General features: G+C 41.1%; 1 protein-coding gene across 1 annotated transcript; it reads right to left on the reverse strand.

Annotated features, from left to right (window-relative positions):
- Positions 1 to 1357: 1357 nt before the first annotated feature.
- On the reverse strand, positions 1358 to 17333 carry abcg4a (ATP-binding cassette, sub-family G (WHITE), member 4a). The gene is made up of 15 exons (XM_085797861.1): positions 16572 to 17333; positions 13718 to 13955; positions 9375 to 9492; positions 9089 to 9221; positions 8958 to 9008; positions 8524 to 8669; positions 8306 to 8429; positions 8004 to 8118; positions 7778 to 7911; positions 5643 to 5741; positions 5371 to 5539; positions 5183 to 5283; positions 4938 to 5096; positions 4723 to 4841; positions 1358 to 4590 (listed from the first exon to the last, which is right to left on the reverse strand). Exons 2-15 carry the CDS (start codon positions 13944 to 13946, stop codon positions 4365 to 4367), a joined length of 1923 nt encoding a protein of 640 aa, XP_085653987.1. The 5' UTR covers positions 13947 to 13955; positions 16572 to 17333; the 3' UTR covers positions 1358 to 4364.
- Between the last annotated feature and the right edge of the window lie 764 nt (positions 17334 to 18097).

The following is an 18097-nucleotide window of genomic DNA, read 5'->3' on the forward strand; positions in this document are numbered from 1 at the left end:
GGACATGAGTCTGAATGCAACTAAACAGAAAACAGCTGGAAGTTCAGTTAAAAAAAACACATAATCCATATTTCTTTTATGTTTTAATTTCCCCCCAGTGACTTCTTCTGTTCCCCCTGCTGCTACGCCCTAATTTATTTTCATATTTCTTCCTCACCCACAATGTCTCTACAGTCTGAGTCCTAGTTTCCGGCCCTAACATGTTCTATTCATGTTTTCAGACAAATTCAGTTTGATTCCAAATAAAAAAAATAATTGGTCTGCTACATACACATGTAGCCTACATTTGTGGAAGCAGCTGCCTTGATGCTCATCATGCTGCATTGCGTTTGCCCAGAATTACTGCACTTGCAATCATCAGTATAATGGCAATGGGAATGTGGAAGTCATATTGATTTTTCTGGTTCTTCACGATATTTACATCCTGCTGAGCTTTTTAAAAAAAAATAAAACCCTCTCCTCTTACCATTTGACTCATTCTAAAAGTTATAATAATTATAACAATTCTATGCACTTCGATTTGAAGCTGACATGAAACAACAGTCAAGCTATTAATGGGAACTTCTTTGTTGAAAAGATTACACCAGAATCAGTTAATACTGATGTAAAACACCACATCAGTCAAGCATTAATTCTTGAAAAATGCGAACTAGAAAGTATCAAGCTGGTCATGGATAAAGTGTTCGGTGCCCTTGCTTTGTTTGTGGGACATCAAATTGAACAAACATCAAAGTCAACTTTGTTAGTCAACTTCAAGAAATACCAACAGTCTGAGCAAGGGCAAAGGTTATAAATAATCTTTATTATAATCCTTGGAACAGCGTTCAGTATACAGAACTTGCATTTTTTTGAGTTGAGGAACCATAAATTCAACTGTAAATGATAAACAAATCACATCAGACAAGAAACAAAAATTACGATCTGTGTTTAACAGCCTTCCACTCAACTTTTCAATCACAGAGTTGTAGCTTTCTGTTGCAACCGCCTGCATATTATAGTTTACCATGCATGATAGAGTGCACTAAAGTCAGGTGGCTTATTATGGCAAATAGGTGAAACAGTGACATGATAAACAAAAGTGCCAAAGTGAGTGATTTGAATATTGGCTCATCAGCTGCATCCCACAGTCACTTCCCTTTTCCTCTTGACACTGCTCACACAGGATTATGTTTAAATAAGATTAAATTATTTAGTGTTTAGAGTTGGATAGTATCTGTCAGTAATGATTACTTCTCTGACCTGGAGACAGCGGAAAACAAATCCTAAGGAACATGATTCTTTTACAAGGACGCAAAATCCCCAAATTGGGGAAGTCCAGTGGGATTTAGGATTATTACTGTAGATGTATTTTCATAGCTCCTTCTTTCTTTCTTTGGTCAGATAATTAATGGGAACATAATCTCACTGAAGAGTGCACCCAAATCATTTTTCACATCTTGCAGCGGAGGAAGGATTTGTTTCTGTCTTTGGTACCACAGGCCTTTAGACCTAAGGCCGGCGCTTTCCCAGACTGGTTAATGACTTCAACACTGCTAATTATTCCTGCTTGGTCCCTGGCTTGAAGCTGTTTCCTTGCTGTAGTTACATCTCTTTCCCCCCCTATTTTTTCTTTTTTACAAAGTCATGCCCACAGGTCTGCTACCAACTCGTGTCTTTTGATATAATTTGATAAAGGAAAACTCATATCTGCTGTGTTGGCAGTTAAACTGAATTTATGCAATATTTGTCCCATGCTACACATTTTCCTGCAACTTGAAAGCCAATGATCTGGATGGGGTCTGGTATTGAAACGGCAGCATCTGCTCAGTGGCTTTAACACATCCTGCAATCATCTATTATCCTCTTGTACTCAACAGTACAATTCAACCAACAAAGACAAAGAAAATGGGTGAAAAATGAAACTAAAATGATGAAACAAGTTCTGATTGCAGCATCACGTTTTCCCTTTTTAAATAGAGTTAAAATACCTTTGGATGGTTATTGAACATAATAAAACAAAAGACTCAAATTAAATTCTGAATACAAAACATATAAATATCACTAATGCCACAGCAGTTGGAGGTATAATGATTACAAATCACAATGTTGGCTATTGCTATTAATGACAGAATTCAAACCTGCAGCTGCTGCGACTGAGGCCAGCTGCTTCCTAGAGAGACAGCCAATGTATTCAACTGTGCACATCATGATGCATTTACTTGACTATTGTTTATTCTTGCCATCTTCCATCTGGTCCATTTCCTACACCTCTCTTCTACCTTCACACTCCTGATGCTTTACCATTATTTTTGTTTCTGAAATTGTTCAGCAGAAAGCAGAGGATTTGTATCTTCTGAAACATGGCAAGATACATACATTTGGATGATGAAATAAAATCATTATGCAATAATCTGAAATTTAATATTTCATAAATTTCATTCCTAAAGTGACCATGCAACATTCAGTTGCTGTTTTCCTGTTATACTTTCAAGCAGCGCTCGTCACATAGCTATATAAAAACAAACAGAAATACAAATAAATTAAAAAAAGAATAAACATACATTGAAAAGTGCAAATGTACATTTGTTTACAGCATGACATATTCACTGTACAATCATTGATTATATACTCACATTATTTTATGCATTATAATAAGGATTACTAAGTAGCATAGTTTGAGTAAGAAATATTTCATAGCAATATTGGAAAATATTTGCATTGCCCTGTGACAAGGAGAGGCTCTTCTAAACATTGCCAAGGGTGAATGTGTGTGTTTGCTTGAGTGTATTTTCATGTGTGCACATCTCTGTGAAGATGTACGTATATATATGTGTGTGTTGGTGTATGCATGTGTTCATGTGTGCATGTGTGTGTGTGTGCATGTGAGAACCAGCATGTACGCTGACATGAGGTGTATGTGCAAACAATGAAGCAGAGAAAACTCAAATCATTCTAGTTCAGAGGCACAGAAACTGCCCAGCCAGCATTTCAAGTATCTAGCATTGTTTTGGACAACACACATCTGTCAGACATCAGCAAAGCAGAGAGAAGAGAAAAGGAGGATATTTCCTTTCGTAGGTCAGGGAGGAGGCAGCTAAAAAGTCAGACGAGTGGAAACAAGCAATTCAAAGAACTGTGTCAAGGGAGCAACACAGATTTGACCAACATCTCTTTTCTTTAACTGTAGAATAAGCATATTGCGCTTGAACTCAGACGCCATTGCCTCTGTGCAACCAGTATGATTACAGTAAGAAGCACTCTGCATCAGGCCGGACACAGCGGTGATTCTCGCTTTCACATTTTGCTCCCAGTTGGTTGAATGCTTCCTCGGTTATGGGGGAAACAAACGTATCATAAGGAGGAGCAGTTGAGGAATCATATGTCTGGTTGCAGGGTGTGTATCCATTATCAGTCTTTGTATAAGACACACTGCAGGACATTTTTTTTTTTTTTTTTTTACAAACATTTGATCCACGTTCGTTTCTAAACGTTCTACCACTGTCAATAGGGCAGAAAGCTTGTGAAAAGGATCCACATTGTAGATGGAAAGTGAGGAAAATCGTCCACTGGCAGTTGGTTTTTTAAGGTTGTATTCCACAAAGAAAAGCCGTCGTGTTCAGTGTCTTGGTCGGGACGCCTGGTAAGATGATCTCACAGGTCAGAGACAAGCCACACCAAAAAAATTCTGGCTCTGAGAGTTTATTGTTTTTCCTGATGGCAATAGGAGGGTATTCACGTTGATATCTTGTTCCTCAGGTGTCTTGATGGGTGCTTCTGTCCAATCAAATATCAATCAATAGTATCCTGATGGTGCACCGTGGTTTATCTTTTTAGGCATCAGATTTAGAGGCTACATGTTACTGGACGCTCCTGCAACAAGACGTGTGCCATGGCTCTCTCCATAAACCTGGAGACTTAAGTTCATCATACACGTGGCACGTTTTTGGTGTGACCGAAAAAGTAGAAATCCAAATCTCTCAGTTCAATGAAACATGCTTTCTGCTACTTTGTTGAGTACTCTTGTTTATGTATGGTGCAGATACACAATAATGTGGAAGGGTAATGGTGATCTGAGAAATACTATAACCTGGAGGGTAGCTAATAATGGGCAGGGGGGAGGGGGAGGGGGAGGGGGGACACCATACTTCACGGTCTAAACTTTCCTTTTTCTTGAATAACAAACCTTTTTAAACATACTACTATACTGTACAGTTTGGGTAATGGTGCAGCACAGTTTTCAAATGACAGCGTGTGCCGGACTGGTGTATAACTTTGTACATGTATGTGAAGTACAGACAGAGAAAGAGAGACTACATGTTTTAATATCTCACACTGCCAGGATATGTACGAGCGTCCAGATCCATCGGTGACTGCCTCTGGACGTCTTAACGCTCTGACTTCACTTTGTAGCGCAGGACCAGGTAAGTCGCCAGTCTGAGGACCAGAAAGAAAACTCCCAACACCATGAAGTCCACGTAGAGCTTTGCATCCTCCACATCCAGCAGCTGCAGGACCTCTTCGGGCTTTTGGAACTTACACACCACGCCTGGACACTCCAGCTCCGACCGATTCATCCCATAGATTGAAAGTATCACCCCTTCAAAGCCGTACCTGACGGTGGACAGTTTCAACAGAACCTCATTAACCCAGACATGTTCATAATAGAGAAACAGTGGAGCCAAAAGCTCAAAAGCAGTAGCCAAACCTTTAGAAATATGAACTGCATAAAGTAGCTGACAGTACCTGACGTAGGAGACATAAGAGCTCCACTGTAGGTATTTGGGAATGGTGTCAAAATTGACAAAGAAGCCGGAGAAGAGGAGCACAGGTATAGCTGTAACTGGACCCACAAAGGTTGCCACCTGTGAAGAAGATAAGCAGCACTCATTAAAAAGACTGATGGCTCAGGGAAACATCTTGTAAGCAGATATTTAAGATGCAGAGGAGCACTGACTGACCTGCAGAGATGTTGATGCAGCTCCTATGAGCAAACCCAGTGACTGGGCCACCAGGGCTGTGGATGTGCACAAGGCCATGAAGAGGAGGTAGCGGCCTGCCTCTGGTGGCTGTTCAGTCATCCAGTACACTATACTACAGTACATGATTGGACAAAGCACCTGCGGAGGAAATTTTCAGTGTCATTAATTTTGATTATAGTCGATCCATGTCCAAACGATTGAGGATCAAATCACTGAAACATTACCTGGAACGGTATGTCAGCCATGGTTTTGGCCAAATAATAGGCCTTCAGGCTGTACCAGTAGTTTAGATGTTCCCTTATAAACACAGACATCTCCAGGGGAACTGTGAAAGGACAGCATCGTTATAAATATTTTCCACTCCAGAAAAATAACAGAATTGAGTCGATGGTGAAGACTTAGGAGAACTTACAGGTTAGGACAGTGGGCATGAGGGCAGCAAACATAAGGAACAACATGGAGAAAAAGAGGAAACCAGTGTTGTTGAAGACCTTGCTGGCATCATTTCCAATTTTAAGATAAAGCAAACCAATCAGCACCCCAATACACAGATGGGACATCACCCTGAGGTGGGTAAGCACCTAGAAAAACACACAGACCATAAACACAATATTAAAACCCTTCAATTCATGACAAGAATCAGTTTAACCTTGGCAGGAATAATTGGTGTGATAAATATTTTACCATGTCCCTGCATATTGTGGTTAAGGTTCTTTTGAAGAGGATGCAGAACTGTGTGAATGTACTGGTGGCAAAGCTGTGTTTCTCAAGGGTTCCTGTGCCCTGTGAACAACAAAACAGTGAAACCAAAGAGTCTGTTATGTAGTGCAAACACGGTTAAAGTAATTATGCATCTGATGGTGGATTTTTAAACAGAGAAGTTAATGCTGAACATGGAACAAGTGAAGAAAAACATGGACACACTGAATGTAAGGACAGAAAAATATCATCATCTCTATTTTTAGTGAGGTTACCAGTTGATGCACCGCACAGGAAAGTCTAAAAGAAGTTAGAAAGGGCAACAGACAAAATCAATAAAATGTTTTTTTGTTTTTTTGAAGGCCAAAGCTGCTCCCTGCATAGTGTAGAGGTAATGGTGTAACAGAGTGCTCTTGGTGGTTTACATTTACAGCGTTAGCATTTAGCTGATGCTCTTATCAAAAGTAACTTATAAGGTGAGAGGAAGCTGCAGGCAGAGCAGACAGATCGATAAAGGGGACGAGTAGCATGGGGTAAATTTAGGAAAATGTGGACAGGAGGGGGTTATTTTGTTTCAATGAAACAGGTTACTGGGTATGGATTTTTTTTTTTTTTTAATTGGCTGCAATAACTTCATTTTTGAGGTGCAAATAAGTAATTACAAGGCTTTTGGTCAAAATAAATGCAGCCAACATTACCAGTGTAAATTATTTAACAGTAACCCCTTCACACTTCAACCCACAACCTCTCTTACAGAACATCTGAATATTGATCACACAACCAAAATAAAACTTCCTGCATTTTACATTCATATTCACCAGCAAACATATTCCTGAAGCGATAAAAGTCTGTGCATAGTGCATAGAAATTGAACAATATCTCAGAGTCATAAACCTTTATCCAATCTGCAGAAATAATGCTGTCCCCATGATCACGCTCTCACATCAGCCTGAGGAAGTCATAAGCTGAGGAATCACAGTAGAGCAGTGGAGCCTAAATCTCTGAAATTATTCCTCTGAGAGATTTGGCCAAGGGCATGGCATTTTCAAATCCCGACAGTCTAAAGCATACACTGTTCCTCCTTAAGCAAGTCTCTATAACGTAACGGATTCAGGGATGTGTGAAAAAGAAGTGGGTCAGAGTCAAAGTGGGAGATCAAGAAGCCTGTAAAATTTGATAGACCCACTGAGACCTTGTACTTATAGATCAGGATTCAGCACCAGGAGAGACCGAACAGAAGTAACAGAGGGAGTGATAAAATATTTTCTAACATCGGTCCAAACCAGTATGTACATAAATTATAATAATACAATATAACTGTTAAGAGAATTCATCTGATCTATATTGTTGATAAAGGGGAGGAATTTAAGCCCCCAGGATGACATGCTAGAGATTCAGGACCAATCCATAAAGAGTCCTGCCTATTCATGAACCAGCTTGTCATTCTTTTAAACTGGGTAGTGAACTGGGCAGAGATAAACCTCCCAGTTATTGGTTTAATACGTCTCTAACTCTTGAAAATAAACTTTTGTTCATTAGTCCAAATGTAATGTGGACTCATTTGTATTACATTGATATTCCAAAAGATCAGTGGGGAGATGCAATACTTCAAATCAATATCAAAGCTATTAAACTATTGTTGCTTTAAGGTCAAGAGGTTAAACATTGTTCTGAACATTGCTACTGCAATGAGTCACTATGGGAATGGGACAAAAGCTGAGGTTAGTTAGCATGCTTATAGAAAAGACATGATAAGACTTAATACTGGCATTGTTTTCCACCACTGGGGACAACTCATGGTGATTACAGGAATTAAGTTTGGTAATGAACCTGCAACAAATCTTTGGGTATGTAAAATAAATGTCCATAGGAATAGATTAACGTACACAACAAATAACTGCTAAAATGAAGGGACTCCTATCACAATATGTTTCCTGTGTCTTTAAATTAAATAAGTAGATCAGTTATTGTTTAAGTAAAACAACTTAACCCATCAGAAACCAATAATGAGAACTGATAAAACAGTATTTTCTGTATTCTGTGGTCGTCTGGCTTTGAGCTCTATAAATATCAGGAGTAATTCTTTGGCACTATCATAGAGAGGGGTTAGTGTTACTTACACTGTGACACTGTGATGGACAGGAAGAGTCACTTTTGGAGTTTTTCTTGCCCTCTTCAGAGCACAGTCCACCTTGGACAGCCTCGAACAGCACTGGGTTCAGATCCCCATATTCCCCTGATGCCACCTCAATGACTGGGAACAGAGAGGACTATAGTAAGGACAAACACACTGAGAAACACACACACACACACACACACAGATGCAGAGGGAGATTTTCAACTTACTGAAATCAGCAGGATTGTGATATGTCGGGCAGTGGAGGCCCAGGTTCTTCAGATAAGGGATGAGGTAAGGGACTGTGCCCTTGTATATGCACTGACCCTGACTGAGGATGTACAGCTGGTGAAGGGGAGCACAGGTACAGAGAAATGAGCACACTGGCTCCCTCAATAATACATGAACAACAAGCTCGGTATCAGCCGTTGTGCTGCTCGTCAGCTGGATAAAATAAATCGTGTAGTGTCCTGATTTGAACAGCAACTAATGGATGGCTAGACATATCCAGCACTATGTGCACTCAAGTTACCTTATCAAACATCTCAAAGAGCTTGGCACTGGGCTGATGAATGGTGCAGATGATTGTCCGTCCTCCCTGAGCCAAAGACTTCATGAGGGAAACGACCTGGAAGCAGGACGCGCTGTCCAGACCACTGGAACAGGAAACAAGGAGACGTACGTACGCATTATTTAGTCGGGATTTAAACTGATATCGCACAGATTTAGATCAGGTGAGTGGTTATCTACCTGGTGGGCTCATCAAAGAACATGACAGGAGGATTGTTGACCAGCTCCAGGGCGATGGCCAGTCTTTTACACTGACCCCCGGAAAGAGCGTTGGTGCGGGTTTGAGCACACTCCTGAAGACCCAGAGCAGTCAGGATCTCATCCACCTCAGACACAAACAGATAAATGACGTTACATGATGATGCACATACGGATAATAACGACGGAAGAGAGTGATAAGATTTGTTATTCTATCATAAAACCCACTGGCGTGTGGGTCCCATTGCTTGTCATGAAAATGCTGTTTTAATTAGCTGTAATATTCAGAGTTGCTGATGTTGTGTTCTGACTTAATCCATCACATCATTACATGAGATGTAAACATCTTGTAAATCAAGTGGTCCTTCTCATTAATTAACAACATTACATTCATAATCCAATCACTTCATACTTACCAGTTCTTTTTTGACCTGTATGCTCTCATTCAGTTTCAGATTGGCAGAAACCTGAAAAGAAATCCACACATTATATTGAATAGTAGGCGGAAATCAAGTGTAAGAAGCTTTTTTTTTTTCAGTGGACTCACCATCATGGCTTCCCTCGTGGTCAGGTGTGGCAGCAGCATGTCATCTTGCATGATGTAGCAGGACATCTTCCTGAAAGTCCTCAGGTCCCTCGGTCGGCCGTTCACCAGGATCTGGCCCTTCATGCCTGTCTCCCTGTTTACAGACCGAAAACAAAATAATATCGCAGCCATTTTCTGAGCACTGGATTAAATTATCTCGTAAAGCTGTGTGAGAGAAGGAAGAAAAGCTGACCTGGGATCTGCACAAACCTTGCAGAGTTTACAAACCCCTCACACAAAATCTTACCTGTACCCTGCCAGAATATTCATCAGAGTGGATTTCCCGGCTCCTGAGGGCCCCATGATGCCAATCAGCTCTCTGCTGTTGAATCTTCCTGACAGACACTTGAGCAGGGCTTTGTAACCTGACAGAGGAAAGTGCTCAGTTACTGAGATAGTTTTAATGGGTCTGAAATTGTTCTCATCAATCATTCGAAGATAATTCTCTAAGTTTACATCTATATTTCTATGTTATATATTAGATATAGTAAATGCTGGGAAAACAGACATGATTGATTGATTGAACAGCCATGTAATATTCAGTAGCAGTAATCTTTAAAAGCGGTCAAAGAGAAAATAACTGCATTGGGGAAAAAGCAGAGGTTGGGAAAGATATAAGAATATCAGAACAAAAACTAAATAACAAGGGAAAGAAAAAGTGCATGTAACTAAAGTGCTGCTGCTTGTGGAGCAGGTGATCAGTGATATAACAATATATGTATGTATATGTTGTGCAAAGAACAGATCAATGAACAAGAGGAGATTTCTCAGCATTCAGGTGAGCTGGGTGTTGTGTGTGTGTGTGTTGTGAGGAATACTCAAAAGAAAAGAAACAACATCTCAGATTTAAGATGCCCTCAGTGGCACCAAGAGAAAAAACACATTACTTCTCTACTGCGGTTTTAAAAAGTGGTCAGTGGTGTGGCCTGCTAATGAAGATTTTTTTTCTTTGTGGCTCTTGAAGCTCAGTGGAAATAGTGTAAAATACAAACAAACAAAAAAACAGTTTTAGAAATGACAGATTTAAAACTGACTGTTAAGTATCCTGCTGTGTTGTCTCCCTCACCTCACCTATATGTCAAGTCTGCTGGGACACTTCTTCCTGTCTCAATGTGAGCAATCAGGGTCTCGGTGGAGCTTCCAGCTCCTTTCAACCCCAACTCCAGGAGTAAAGTAGCCTAATGGCAGTGCCCCCTCCTCCCTCACAGGGTTATTACATCAGACGGCTCCACTCAGACAGCGGAGCGGTCTCCTGTCAGTGAAGCAGCCCTGCTCTGGCATGTGGTGCATACTGATGATCTAACCCAACGCTGTAGGTCACGCAGAGTAATGGTCTCATCGTTTGGAGTCTGCAGGCGCATCCTGATTACCCAGTCTCATGGGAGCCACAGAGTGTGTAACTCACCTCACTGTCCACTCCTGACACCACCGCCACTTTGAGATTTAACAGCATGTGACAGTACTCTCAGGGGTTTCCAGCCTGATTTCACAGGTAATCTCACACTAATTATTAGACAAAATATTATGAGCCTTGGTTGCAGTGGGGTCATCATCACCTGTCTCAAACTGCATCCCAGGAAAATTACAACTCAGTCTTCACACCAGGAATATAATATTTACATAAACCAGTATGATCTGAAGAAGATTAGTTTCGTTTCCTTCACACTTAATCAATGTTTGCTTCTTTAGAACAATCTTATCTAATCTTTCTAATTTCACTCTAATCCCAAATGAGTTGTCTTTAGTGCAGATGCTCTTTAATGAGATTAGCAACATGGGTGCAATGAGGAGATGAGTACCTATTTTACAATTGCATTTCCTGCATTTACCTTGTTTGATCAAGTGTAATTTAACACACACAAGCAGACTGATGGAAGGAAATGTGCTTCTTTTTTCTTTTTTTTTAACAGAATATCAACCTGTTATATAAACTGCCATACTGTGCACATTACAAATGTGTGTTAAACTTTAAATGCTTTCTGAATTTTTAATCCATGCATTTTTCTGTCATAATCTTCCACCTGCAGTACCCACAATGCAACTTCACCATCAACAGTCCAGCAGGAGGAGACTCAGGTGTGTTATGCGAGTAACAAGTAACAGCTAATGTAACATCAAGCCCCTAGCCTTAATAATGAAACCTATAATTCCTGTAAAGTGACCAATTATGGTACATTGTAAGGAAAGAAACCAGTTTATCATGCACTTTGGGCCATTGTGAAATGATTATTGTCCAAGCTGTGATATCGTGTGCACAGAAATGATAATGAAGGAAAGAAAGAACCAAAGGAGAGCCATAAGATCTGTCCTTGACACATAATTTACATAATTCCCCCCTCACATGAGAGCACAGTAGATAACATACTCAGACTCTGCATGAACCACTGCTAGATCTCATATCACAGATACTTTGACTTATTTTTCACCCTTGTCTGAACATGCAGTCTACAGCACAGCAGGATCAATAAAAAAAAGCAAATACCAGACGGTAACACATCTCTGTGAGCTGCATGTCTAGACTCTTGTCAAATCTAATGGAACCTAATCATAAATTTTCATAACTATTCTGACAGCAAAATGAGAAAATATGGGTGGTGAGGCAACATGGATTACTTTGCATCACAACCGTGAATTTGAGTTATTATGTGCATGGTGATGCATTAAAAAAAAGAAAGACAGGAAACACAGAGCATGCTAGAGAGATTTTGGCTCTAAAATTACAACTCTTATTTTCCTCCTAACAAACTCAAATCATCGATGCAGATGCAGAGAAGCATTTGCGGTAAGTACCAAAATGTGGAGCTGGAATTACCCAGAGGCATGTAAACATTTTCCTGCACTCTCTCCCCTCCTGCTCTTCCCCTTTCATTGCTTGGCTAGTTTTTCACCAGTTATCTCCCTCGGGAGGAGAATACCCTCAACATGAAAGCAGCCTCATCCTAACAGCAATAAATGGCTGCCCTCGTCAGGAAGGGCCGGCAAGGAACAAATGCAGACAGACTGGGAGACTATACATCTCCTGACCTCCCTGAGCCCATTCACTATAGAAGAAACAATTCTTCATTAGTTGTATTTACAGTATATCCCTGTTAATTTATGGAATCGGCTGAAATCAGACATGACCCCCTTTTATAATCTCTTCCTGTTCGTTGCAGACATTTTGAGAAATGACTCATAAGTGGTAAGCCAGTGACTCAAAGACTAAAACACATAAAATTACAGATGACCTCACAGACAGACACTCATGGTTTATGCTACATCATCCCTTTTCTCCTTTCATGCCGGATTACATGCTATGTAATTCAACAAGAGACAACATAAAATAATATGTTTTTTTTTTCCTGAGGAGAAATAATCACGACAGCAGAACAGTCTGTGTCATTACACCTGTTTTGCAGCTTTGATCAGGGAGACAGGGACTGCAGAGAAGAAGCTCTGAGCCGAGCTTGTTAAAAGAGACAAAAACATGCAAAAACAAGCCCCTAAGAATAAACAGTACATGTCAACTATCAGAAACACACTGATTATGATGTTAGGTGTGCCATGTTATGTTGCGTGAGTGGTGGGAGGAATTGGAGAGGCAGAAAAGGGTTATAAGGAGCTGGATGCATATGAGTGGAGGTTTAGTGTGATTGGATATGAGAAAATATAGCGAGATGCCTCCTCACAAAAGGCACTACTTAATTAGTAAAAACTGAGACACCTCCTGTTCACACATCATCAGCCTGATGAGCTCAGGCAGGCACCCCAAAGAGACAATGAATACAAACAAGAGCAGAAACCATGGGTGGATTGTGGTGGGATGGCTAAAGAAGAACATTTGCATCAATGCACAGGATTTCCAGCTACAATCCTCCTCATCAATAATCTCACTCACATACATCCAGGTTTCACTGTGGAACAACAAACAGTCCTCTGCCATCGCTTTCATAATGCACATCAATATTACACAAGGCTGAAAATAACACAACCTGCAATGCATCACATAGGGGGCCTACCCTGTAATAATATAACATGTTGAGAGAATGTAAAGGATTCCTCTGTGGTTCCTCCACATCCCCACCCTGCTAAATACACAGCATAACAAGAGCGGCTGGGCGGTTTACTGAAGGTGGTTTAGTGGACAAGCAGAGGAGACCAAAGGGTGGAGACTCCTCATCAATAACGGTGGTGAGTTTAAAGGCTGTCCATTTCTCACGAGCAGATCAATCTCTGGGCCTGACCGCCCCACGCCAGACGACACAGAGAAAAGAGAGGCAGCAGTGTGCCAACCTGCAAGTGTAAATTATTTACTATGTCTAAACTCTGCTGAGCGAAGCAGAGCTTACAGGAAGGCTGGCTGCTACAACATGGTGGAGCTCTGCAAGTGTGTGTGTGTGTGTCGGGGCTGGGCTGGGCTACATGTGTCAGAACAATAGAGTATAAGAGAGACAGCAGAACACTGACGAGAAAATATTTTTCTTAAATGTCACACAGGCTTTGCAAAATGCCTCCCTTGAAATTTCTGCACTCCAGATATTGATTGTCATGGGGTGGTGCTTGCTTTCTCATCCATCATGGTTACTATAATGTGAACGGAGCGTGCAGTACCTCTCCTCCTCCACCAGTGACCCTCTCGGATGGTGTAGGAGAGCTCATTGAACTCCAGGTCCACAGCAGAGCGGCGTGGGAGGTGGGAGAAACGCTGAGCTTCGGTGATGTGGTTCTCCACCTTCTTCAGGTGGGTGAGCAGCGGCGCCTCCTGGGGGGCTCCTCCGTGGAGTTTGGTTTCCTCCATGGGGATGCTGACCGAGCCCGGCTCCTGGCTCCTCTCGGCCATTCTGAAAGGCTGCACAACAAAAACAAGACATAACTCAAACTGAGCTGAAGCAACAGAATAGGCTGATGTGACTCTGAATTAATGAATTACAAAAAAGATTAAAAACAAAATCAGCAAAACAGACTTCCAAGAGCCCCAGAGATTTATTGAGAGATGATATCAGAGTCATGATGGACCTTGCAATAAACCTGATGAAGTGAAACCAACAGTCCAACAGTAGCATTAAACACAATAAAGATTTGACTGATTACTTTTCAGTCATTTTAATGTTTTTTCTCACTTGGCTGACTGCAGCAGATGTGTGGACACATAGGTGCATTGTGGGAGTGATTTTAGGACGACTGCAGACATCATCTTAAAACTAGGTGCTGCACATGATCTGATTACAGTTTATTTTATGGACCGGCTGCTTGAGGGGAATGAGATTCTGAGTGTGAGGAGTTGGGATCTGGTTTCAGTCCTGCAGCACCCTCATACTGCTGATTCACATGAATTTCCTGCTAGAAAAGACGGCCTGTCTGAAGTGAATGTTAAACCATGTAGTGGCTGCTGATACATTAGTTTTCCAATGATCTGAAATTGAGACGACACATTGTTTCCCTGATATCAGTGTCACTGAAGACATCAAGACGTTCAAATCATGTTACTGTTATTTCATTATCAGGTAAAAGTCAATGATTATTTAACACAAAGCACTTCTGTGCTAGATTGAATTAATTAAGAGGAACCAAGGCATTATTCAAATTACTTTTCAAAAGTTAATCAATTTGCCAACTGTAGAATATTCAATCCATGAATAAATTAGCCATGTAATTATCAGTCAAAGGTTTACTGGTGGTCAGTGCTGTGAACAATATTTCACCAAAGCAACATAATGATTTTATAAACTGTTGTTTAATAATGAAGATAATTGTTGTTGATAGTGGTTAAAACCATTATAATATATAAAGATGATATCAGAAAAAAATATCTGAATGAAAATATGAATGTCATCCTTTATGAATGACTATACATTTAAGCTCTGGAGCTGAAAAATGAATATTGTTTTTCCCACTAATGTGGAAACTGTAGTTTAATGAATCAATTTCCTGGACAAGTAAGTGCTTTGATGAGGTTCCTTTCCAACAAGCAGACTCTAGGTCATAGGTCATTTCCAGATACTTAACATAAAATATAATGCAAAGATATGCTTCAAGTCAATTATGTTTTTAAATATCCTATAATGATATATTAGGAGCCTGAAGAAGCCACAAGTGAAATGCGTTGCTCTGAAATAAACTAAAGATCCTCATAACCCAGTGTGCGGATGTTCCCACTTGTGGGATGATATATTAGTATTCATTTAAATTTTGACTGATTAAAAAATGACAAACATATGTAGGCAGCATGTTTGTTCAGCCATTTTACAGACACAATATGATATTAAGTAACCTCGACCAGCCATGTCACATTAACGCAGTAACTTCATATTCCTGTGCTCCATGGTCAACAGCTAAGCTAACTTAGCTATAACAACACTTTGGCTGTATAAGGTGGGTATGTTGAATGCAACTGAATATGACATATGAAACAAATGGATTTTATGTCTGATATTGGCATCATAGCCTCATCACCAATATGCACCTTTAAGGAAAGACTTGGAGAGACTACACGCATGGTGACACATGGTGACGAACAGATATACTCACAAAAACAATGTCTGTTTGGGTGAGGAGTGAATTACTGAGGCTTGTTGTGACATACTGTATTTACATCTCATCCACCCTGCCATCTCCTGCAAAGTTGTGAATATACACCATTCATGTCAGAAATAAGACTCTGTAGTAAATGCTGACAAATATGAAACAGATACCACACACATCGGAGGCATGGAGTTGAGAAAGACCGTTTAGGAGGAAATCAAAACGGAGACTAAAATAGAGAACGGAGCATCAGGAGTCTCCTTAATGAAATGTACCTATATGTGTGTACACATAATCACTGTTATCATCTACTGCTGCCATGTAATAGCTTGCAGTCTCCAGCTCTCCCCTCTCCATGACCTACTGTAGTGAAATATCCTTATGTGAGGAGGACGAGTGAAGAAAATTAACCATGGCATCTATTGATCATCCTGCCATTAGTGAATTTCCATTACCAGCCTGCACATAAGCTCCATAAAACACTGACAGACTTAAATGGTCTCTCAGTCAGATGAAGGCCTCCATGTTCTGTAATGTGCGGCCCAAAAGCCAGGACGCCTGAGCCCACACGGTCATAGTAAAAGTCTCCTGAGGGGATGAAATATAGTTAATAAATGTATCTCTACAGCTCCACAGTTGTGAGGTGATCCTGTGCTCTGCGTTGTTGAGCAAGGCTCTTGACACCCCCCCCCCCAAAAAAAAGCACCTGTTACCAACAAACTGATGAGGGTGAAAACATGAGACACATCTTAGGCAGAGCAGTGAGAAGAGGTGACTTCTCCAAGGTAGATGAGTCAAAAGAAGAACCTTCTGTGGACATCTTTATAGTTACTGTGGCTTCACCATCAGTCCTACAGTGTGTTGCATTGCACATGCACATGCACATGCACATGCACACGCACACACGCACGCACGCACGCACGCACGCATGCACTGAACATACTTATTTATGTGTGTAGAAACGGCCAGGTGAGCAGCTCAGCCCTGGATCTCCTCTCTGGGTGTGTGAGCAACAGTGCTTATTGGATCCTCTCAGACAGAACAGCGCAATTCCTCCACATTTGAAGGTCCTCCCCCCGCCTCCTCCAAAAGAAAACAGTCAGCAAGCTGAGAAAAAAAAAACAAAAAAAAAAACACAACAACAAGATGTTCTCTGTGCACCACCGTCCACGGAAGAAAAAAAAAAAAAAAAAAAAAATCCAGATAGGTTGTGAGGCGTTTAAGGACCGGGCTGTGTTCTCCTGATCAGTATCTCTCGGGGTGCGGCGCACATCATCCCGCATCCACTACAGCAACTCCTGAGATTAAAATCATGTCCGGCCTCAAACTATGACTGCATCCCAGAGAATCGTCAGGGGAACAGGATGTCTGTCATGTTTTTTTTCCTCGGCAGGATCACCCCTCTGGTCAAATCCACCCGTCCCGAACTCGTACGGAGATACTCACACGCATCCTGCTCATCATTCAGTGGCGTTGATGACAATCTCTCCAGTCTATGACATCTGGAATGAAACGAAAACAGCCACCGGTGCTGCAGATGCTTCAGCATCAGCATCAGCATCAGCATCAGCAGCTCGATGTAGCAGCCGCTGTTATCCTCCTCGCCGGTTAGTGCGTCTGTGTGGTATACGCACGCCGGTCTGGGATACAGGGCGTTGCTGGCAGGATCCTCTCTAGCTACTGGTGGAAAAAAATATATTGTTTTGTTCTTGATTGTAATGCCCAGTCTGATCTCATGCTTTAGGATGATTCAAGTCTCACTGACACAAAAAGAGAGAGAAAAAAGAAAAACAACCTAAAAATAGAATATAAACCAAGGCGGCAGGACATTAGTTGATAAAACACATTTTGGGTCCCTGTAGGCGCATTTTAAGGATATTAAGGTGACTTAAGGCTGGAGCACTGACCTTAAAGTTGGAATTACTTCAAAGTTAATTAAATTTATTCAGATCAGATTGACTGCAGAGCCTGGTTCATTGAATTAGCCTCTGAGACGCCAATTTAAACATTTTAAAGCATTCCACTTCCTATTCTGGGACTACTTTGGGATGTTGACTCGGGGGAAATAAGAGGAATATGAATAATCCAGTGAAATGAGAATAAAGCCCTTCAGTGAATAAGATTTTTTATTTTATTTTATTTTTTAAATTCCTAATCTTGCCTCACAGCACTGTTGCAGATGATAAACTTAGCTCCACGGCTGTCAGTGACAGTCGGTGTAAACATAGCCTTAGGATGGTTTTGGTGAAATTCAGGCGCCTCTGTCTCTTTAAAGGCCGCACCTGCGCAGCTGCCTGGTGCTGATGCTGCAGTGCCCGGGTTATTTTCGGTAAAACAGCCGGGGTTACTCGCGTTCAAGCGGGCCCTACATGTCTTACATCACCCCTGAGAGGAAATCAAAACCATTTTTGGCCAATCCTGACTCTTAATCAGACCAATTTAAAATGAGCTTCCACTGAGCCTCACCAG

The sequence above is a fragment of the Trachurus japonicus genome, chromosome 14, assembly GCF_045865225.1.
Source record: "Trachurus japonicus isolate A0001 chromosome 14, Traja_1.0".
Lineage (NCBI taxonomy): Eukaryota > Metazoa > Chordata > Actinopteri > Carangiformes > Carangidae > Trachurus > Trachurus japonicus.